Source organism: Limulus polyphemus, unplaced genomic scaffold (genome assembly GCF_000517525.1).
Source record: "Limulus polyphemus unplaced genomic scaffold, Limulus_polyphemus-2.1.2 Scaffold573, whole genome shotgun sequence".
Lineage (NCBI taxonomy): Eukaryota > Metazoa > Arthropoda > Merostomata > Xiphosura > Limulidae > Limulus > Limulus polyphemus.
The window spans coordinates 516,481-525,213 of NW_013666183.1; the positions used below are offsets into that span (position 1 = coordinate 516,481).

Genomic DNA, 8,733 nt, shown 5'->3' on the forward strand with positions numbered 1-8,733 from the left:
AGCATAAATCAGTTAAATGACGAAAAATTAGGTGTCTATTTACTTGTGACCACTCAGTGTACAGATTTCATAATAAAATAATATAAAATCAATATAATTTTATCAATTTTAAATCCGTAATTTTAAGGGTACATGGGAACCTGTCAGAATGCCCAAGGCCAAGGGGTACAGAGGAACAAAAAGGTTGCAATCTATATGACTGTGGTTTAGATTATATAACGCAGCTCAACATCTATCTCGAAAATACGTTTCTTATATTTCCACTAACTCAACTGAAGCTAGAAATTCGCTCGTGCTGCAGCCACGCAGGCGCAAGAATCATTTATCGGATTTTTTTATACAAACTCGCGTGTCATAAAAGAATTCCAAGTGTAGAGAGGTCAGTATGATATCTGCATAGGTATAACACCTTCCTTCGATTTCCGAATCGTGTTAGGACTGATCTATCTTTAGCAGTATCTCTATGTAAGTAGATTTTAAGTAATGTACTTGCAATATTTTCTTCTACTTTATGTCTTATATGACTTTCTATTAACTCACTGACTGCTGCTGATTCGCCTTACAGGTTACGATCTGCTTTATACAGTGTACGGGTCGCGTTTGAAGCAGCCGCAGTCCATGGGTTAAAACTATAAGTGTATAATATAATACTTCCAGTGTAGAAACACATTTTATTTCACACAATTAAGTTTTTTCCAGAACCTGGTGGCTAGTGTATTCGATTTGTAATCTGAAAGTCGAGGGTCCGAATCCCGTCACTGATTACGCTTACCCTTTCAGTCATAGAGGCGTTATGATGTGACGTTTAGTGTCATTATTTTATGGTAAAGAGTAGCCAAACAGGTAACTGTCTTCCCTCTAGTCTATCCCTTCTAAATTAGAGACGTCTAATGCAGATATCCCTCGAGTAGCTTTGCGCGAAATTAAAAAAACAGCGTGTTAAGGCTGTGCTACGTTTGTTTGATATATTGATATCATCATGTAGAGTTTACATCACTATCACAGCTATATTTATATCATACTTCTCAAGTGTTACGTTTTAGAGGTGAGATACCGTACAGATTACTTTTTATATTTCCATATAAAACTTTATAATATACGATATACATTCTCCCCTCCAACCGTTGGCTTAGCAGCTTATAACACGTAAAATTGTTTAGTTTTGTACTTAACAATAAAACAAATATGAGTAGTATATTTCCGCATAGTGACAAACGCCTCGCCACACCTTGAGATTTGTGTCTGTTTACTTGTGAAACACGGCCAAAGTAATTCATACCAACCAACACCACAGATGCAGTTTTGTGCCTTGAAACTAATGTTGGGCAATAATTTGTGGAAACTTAGACACTTAAACATTTAGAATGTTATACGATATAACTTCAGGTAGATATGTTTCTATATTAACCGAGTAATTAAAAGTAGACAGAACCATAGTGAATTATTTTTATATATACGTACTTTTAAATCCCGTACAAAAGTGTTTACTTTTGTATAAAAGTACACGTTTCTCTAGCCACATTCGACGTAAGCAATGTCCATCACACTCTTTAGCTTATGAGGGGCGTTATTATGTGACGGCGAATCCCACTGGTAGACGGTGGTAAAAAAAGTAGCCGAAGAGTTGGCGATGGGTAGTGATGACTAGCTGCCTTCCCTCTAGTCTTTCACTGCTGAATTAGGGACGGATAACGCAGATAACCCTCGTGTAGCTTTGCGCGAAATTCAAACCAATAAACAATATGCAACAAACTAAACATACTGTATACAAGGACACTAACGGCATCTCTGGAGCATACTTCTCAATTGTGCTAAGAATATCACTTTATTAATATTGTTACGTCACCGTTCGTTAGTAAATTTTCCGTAAATTTCGTTCCGATGAAACTTTAGCGACACAAGTCCTTTCTTAAATAAAACTGGTTTATTCTTTCTGAATACAACTTTGCAATAGACTTAATTTCCACAGTCGCGCTATAACAAACGCTATAATTCACAACGAACGTCTCACGTGCTCAACTCAACAATACTCTGTCCGCAGCTCAATTACACATTGTTAGCGTCACGTTGTGACCGTCTTATATATACAAGACTACCTCATATCTAGTAGTCTCCCGACGCTTCATGAACGTTCTAGAAGTGCGTGGCGTGTTACTAGAGGCACGTGACCTCCGCTGTCGTAACAATATTATGACAGTACAAAAATTGATCAAAGGAAAAGTACATAAATAAATATCGTATTCTACGAACAGGAAAGCTCATCATATTACCGTGTGTCCACAATAATGAAATTGTATTCTACCAACAGAAAAGCTCATCATATTATCATGAGTCCACAATATACAAAATGGAAATGTCATTATTAGAAGTCAGCTATAAAACTTCTGGAACGATAGTTTTCAAGTGTATTTACAACCGTGCCCAAGGAGTGAGCATCTAATAAATAGTGACGTGTGTTTTTGTGTGTATTTCTGATTTTTAGCGCAAACATACACAGTGGTATATCTGAGCTCTGTCCTCCATGAGGAATCGAACCCAGGGCTTTAGTGTTGCACGTCCATAAGCTTGCCGCTGACCCTCTGGAGGGCCCAATAAAAATGTTTAGAGAAATGAATAATAATAATATCATAATTTATTTAGCTTACGATAAAACGTAACTGATTCATTCAGATAAAAGCTAAAATTGCATATTCCCATGAGGAATCGAACCCAAGGCTTTAGTGTTGTACGTCCATAAGCTTGCCGCTGACCCTCTGGAGGGCCCAATAAAAATGTTTAGAGAAATGAATAATAATAATATCATAATTTATTTAGCTTACGATAAAACGTAATTGATTCATTCAGACAAAAGCTAAAATTGCATATTTATTTAATATTCTGATTTTCACCACTAGAAATATCAAAACAAGAGTTTCCAGAAAACTGTGTACAAAAGAAAATTTTAATATTTTGTATATTATAAAAATCGAAAAGTATAATATAAAAATTAGGACTTACGCTAACTGGTAATGAAAACAGTCCCCTTTAAATACTTGAAAACGTAAAATATCTCCCCTCTGTTAACCCAAAAATTAGTCAACACGTGGATTTTACTCTGACTCTAGTAGCAACATAACAACAGTGGAAAGATAACGCTGTGTGTCATTACTATATTATAAACATACAGTTCTACGCATACAAAAGTTTACTATGAAAACTTCAAATCAAGTTGAAATAGATAAAAAAAAGTATAAATATATTTTAATCGTGTCAACAGGAATGCTGCTATTCAAACCAGACGTGACTAACCTAACCAGATGACCTCACTCTTCTTTCACTGAGCATGCACCACTGCTGAAACAGATCGGAAAACATAGAGATATGAAGAAATAGGAGCGGCATGTGGTACACAGCTTGACGTAGAAAATAAAGCAAGTCATGAAATCAAATATGACGGTGAGAAATCCACATTAAGACTAAAAAAGCTGAGAGACGATTCTAATAGACAACGAAGAAAACTTTGCTGCAAATTTAACACAGTAACAAATGTATAACGTTTCGACGAGGTTTTGTCATGATGACATGGTTACATCTCAAAACTTGTGAAATTTAAATACTTGAATTTCAATAAACTACTGACACGAAGAAAGAACGGATTTGAAGCATTTCTTTCCTGCGTGTTTGCCAGTAGGTTGAGATGTGACACACTTTCCATGGTGGTAAGGCATCACTTTCAGATACTCGTTAATTATCATTTTCATGAACACAATAAAGTGGATTGGGATGGTTCATGAACTACATGTTTCTAAAGGGAAGTAAAGCTGCTTCTACCTTCTAAGTACTTAAGAATCCAATAATCCATTCTCAGCTTGAAACACCTAACTACAGACATCTTGGCTAATACTCTCTTACGGTTGTTTTATTCACGAGCAAGACAAATGTGACGATTGAACCTTAAGTCCGCCATTGGTTTTGCACATGAGGAAAACTTCTATATATTTGATTGGTATCTCAGATCAAATAATCTGAACAGCACTATACATTTTTATTATAACAAAACCAGCTGTATAAACACAACATCACATGAAGAGTCTGTGAGACTGTTAAAGGATGACTGAATGTGTGGCACGGCATACGAATGACCCTTGTTTCTGCTTCAGCATAGTATAAATCAAAGGGTTTAATGGCCGAAACGTTTTCAATACCATGTTAAAAGTAAACAGTTTGGTATTATAATCCAAAGCATAGTTTCCGGTGTTTTTACTTTTACCTTATTGTTAACATGAAGCAATAATATACGAATATTTAGGATAAGCTGCTGTTGGATTGCTATTCCACCCATTTTTTTGAACGAGTAGGGCTAGAGAACTGTTCTTATTGATCTTGGCTCAGTTCATAGTTTGACACGTAAAATTATAAAAGTCTCATAAATATAGCGAAAGTATGCTTTATAGGACTTAGCTTCAGGATGTTTTGGAATTAAATTAGTCAAACAGTTGGCCAATCTCCAAGGGAAGCGTTAGAGTTTTTCAACATCCTTGGAAAGAGAAAAGTTACAAATCATCCTGCTAAAATAGCAATGCTGTTGCAACAGATGCTCTCATCACTTGAGCCTCTAATGAAACGTCCATACTTTGCTGGTATCATTCATGACTGTTAATTTTGTAAGCGAGTCAAAACTCTTCTCTTCCCTGTAATATATTTCCATAAAATTCTATTTTCATACACATCAGTTAACTTTCTTTTTATCTGGTAACATATTTCTAAAACCCCTCAACATGTGACACGCGTACATTGGATCTGGGAATGATGGTTTAAAGTTTTTCACATCATACGAACCCTGATGACGTTCGCAGAAAGTCCATCAGACGTCACTGACACGATTGTTTAATATATGTTTTCATATCTTCTCTATATACTTAGTTCTGTAGACATACTCATCTTGATGAATGTGGCATTCCCCAAAAAAAGTCAACTGCAATTATTTCACGGCGCATGCGCATGTGCGTCAATATCACGTTTCAAGTCGGTTACGGCCACTGTATGTGGCTATAGAAACTACACCTGAAGTATCGGGTGATCCAATCTGATTGTCACCACAAAGACTCATCTTTGCCACCCTTCATATTAGAGATAATCAACAGAGGTCCAGTTGCAGTAGCCAAATTTCCTCTAACAGCTTCAGAACCTTTCGGTTTTAAATATATCGAAAATATAGACACAGCTATCAGCACGTATTGTGAATGCTATTGTTCCAGGAGAGGACTTCCTTTAATTCTTATTACATTTTCAGAATGTGTTATCACCTCAACTTCAGCTTCTCTCGTATCAGTCAAAAGTTGTACAGGATCTTAGGACATTCCCGCCCTTTATCACGATTTACAAGCTCTACAGGACCAGACAACGAACAGAAAAAAAAAATATTAATAATGAAACTCTAAAATTGTGTGCTGTTACGAAATATGACTTTAAAAAAAAAGCTTTTTATTCTTCAAGTTTTCAAGAATTTGTTTTACTGTGTTGTAATAAATATTCAAATACTGTAAACAAATGAAACCAAGTTTAAAGCTGTCGAATGCCTTAGCTGGTGAGCCGTGATATTCAGTAACAATGTGTGTGTATGTGATATTACTTTACAATGAAATTGAGAATTATTCATTCCATATCATTGTATTTATATGAATACTGAAAATAAGGGTTTTTGGTAAAGGACTTATAGCAACTTTAATTGACTACAGTTTAAAATGAGTTAATTACAAAGACTAAGTCCATCTACAGTTATTCTTAACTACACTGTACGTTAAAAATATGGCACAAAAATATAATTCGAACTGTTGTTTTGCAGTTGCTTTTTCCCAACTACTTTGAACATAAACACTTAAATATGAATTGAAACCATGCTTGTCTATGGAGCCGCTTTTTATGATCTCTTGTCCCTTAAAGTGGACAACTTGATCCTGGCCACACTAGGTTACGCCTCCCCTCTCTCAAAATTCTTGATTCGATAGCGATAGTTTTCAATGCTAGAAAAATTTAAAAAACTCAAACTATGACTATGGATGATTATTTATAGTTTAAAAGCACATTATTGTTTTTTTTTTAATTATTGAAAATTAAATCAGCTCTTGGGTAAGTAATTGCAATACTCCTAAACTAGCAACCATCAAACATAGTGTTGTTGTTGTTCTTTTTTTAAGATTTTATAGCATTTTTCCTAAGACAAATACACACTTAGCCTAACGTTTATACAGTATAAGTATTTTAAAACCCTACATCTTGTAGATTCATTTACGGCTTGGTAAAACTGGGAAAGGGGCTGAGCTCTTGGGGAACGAGGATTTAACTGGACGACCAAGGCCTCTTTGTGTCATCCCGTAGCGCCTACTTTCCTGTAAATAATTATATTTCAGGATGACTGTATTATACAGGGATTTGAATATGTTATATCAAAACGATTTTGAATATGCAAATTACAACTCTAGCCGATATAAATTTGCGGTGGAACGTCAAGTATCAGAAATACATTCGGGCGTTATTTGGAATTTGTGGGTAATGTGATGCCACTGAATATTGATTGCTTTTGGGATGGTATGTAGCAGTCCTTTCTGACACAAAATATTTATACACTCAGATCATACAGAGGTGCTCCGATCGAGGATTTGGAATTTCAAAGAAAGGAATATCCATGACATTTAATAGGATTGAAAAACAAAAGAATATGGATCAACCTGGGGTACTAAGATCATCCATTGAAAGACTTACAACAAGTCGTACCCCTGCTGTAATAAGCAAAATGTGGCGTTTTGTAATAAATGAGAATTCACTAACACAAAGGTATATGGCAAATGTCGTCCACTTGTCCCAAGCAATGGTACCTAACACAACTCTGTTTGGAAACGCGATATAAGTTATGCGTATACAAGTTGTTTCCACGATATCATTTCAACCGTTGCGTACCTCATACAACTGACAAATGAAATGGGTATTCATGCTATTCCACACAAAGATGTACTGGTCAAGTCACGGGATGCAGTGCCTATGATTTTTGTACAATCGAAATGTCGAACCGGACTCGTATAGTAGATGGATTATAGAAAACATACAAGGAGGAGGGATGTGCTTTGAACATAATAGGCTTACCACAGAACCTTTTGCAATGGAGGTTATGTTGCAGAGTTACTGTCAGGACGCACGGTCATCAGATAGAGCATGGTCTGTAACGACATAGCGAGGTTCCCAAATCGTTTATATATGATGCACTCAACCTCTGTATTATATACTTCACGATTTAAAGCTAATTTCGCGACAAATTACAGTACCAGTAACAGATATTGTGACATACAAAATCACTATTTTAGAGCTACATTTGTGACACACAATACTGCCATTTGAAAACGATTATTCACCTGTAATAAGTTTATAATGCACATAACACCCGTCATCATTTGGGTAAAGGTTTTGCCTTGTTCTCTTCTGTATTATGCACACTTTTTAACCTTTGAAGAATGTAAATTTGTTTAACAAAATCAGATTTTTGCGTAAAAAATAATGTTTTCTATTTTTTTAGTATTAAGGATGGTGCGTTGGAAAGCATCGATTTTGTGTCTGTTCACCTTAGCAGCTGTGTTTCATTTGTGGGGAATTTTGAAAATCTGTATAGGGGATAAATTCGATTCCAGTAAAGGTAACTTCTTCTATTTCTTTTCTATAAAAATGTAGAATTTTATTCCAGACTTTTCGAAAATACGTATTTATGTTTAGTTTATACCTTATTAGTGAAAATGTGCCACTCTCAGGTACCTCACTTTCATTGAAATATTTTCTTTTATAAAAAACAGTTGGTGTAAACAACGTCGTGCAGTCATATTTGTCCAAATAAATATAATGTCGGTAGACATATTGCTATGACTGGTGTCAGGGAAGTTATAAAGAGATTTTCTCTACGTTTTCTGAGACCCCCCAAGCAAACCATTTCGCGAACCTTTTTTGTTCGGAAGACACCATCTTGGTATACCAAAATGTTATTATCTGAGCCAGTCCCACCCATTCTATCTGAGGAAATATTCGAAGAGTAAATACTTAACTGTTCCCTTACCGAATTACTTGGTCGGACTACTTGTCTCGTGACAGCAGGCCCATAAATGGGATGGAATCTTCTCAATACCGTGTCCATAAATAGCTAGTGGTGCTAAAGCGACCAGATTTAATACATAAAAAACCAGGACAATTTTTTTAGTGGGAGTACTCCTCTCCCAAGCCAACGAAAAAAATTGAAATGTCCACATATTTTGTTTGTTTGTTTATAACAAACCAAAGCCACAACGGGCTATCTGCTGTGTCCACCGTGGAGAATCGAACCCCCGAGTTTAGCTTTGTAAGTCCCGAGGGGGGACTATCCGTATAGAATTACTGAGGGTTTTCTAAGTACATTTCCACGACTTTCTTTCAAAATTTAAAAACTCATTCTTCAAACATTTCCTGGCAGTTTATTTTTTTAATTATTATTATTTTAGGGAATAATTTGATGTATAAATGATCATAGGCTAATTTGTAAATCATTTTAGGCTGCTTCAAATCGTCTTTACTTACCGTATTTTTCAGTGTATAAGACGCTCTTTTTTACCCCAAAATTTGATGCCAAAATCTGCCTGCGTCCTATACACCGAAGGTATAAATAGTATATATGTACACAGCGTGGTCACAATTAAATAGACACCACCTTTTCAGAAAAAATGAAAATTTTCAGTCATATTC

General features: G+C 35.6%; 1 protein-coding gene across 1 annotated transcript in view; it reads left to right on the plus strand.

The window, feature by feature from the left end:
- The first annotated feature begins 404 nt into the window (after nt 1-404).
- LOC106459195 (carbohydrate sulfotransferase 1-like) overlaps nt 405-8,733 on the plus strand; it is an 11,968-nt gene continuing 3,639 nt past the window's right edge. Inside the window, exons 1-2 of the mRNA XM_013918795.2 lie at nt 405-465; nt 7,547-7,663. Of these exons, the coding sequence (XP_013774249.2) occupies nt 7,555-7,663 (109 nt within the window). The 5' untranslated portion in view covers nt 405-465; nt 7,547-7,554. The remainder of the gene's footprint in view (nt 466-7,546; nt 7,664-8,733) is intronic.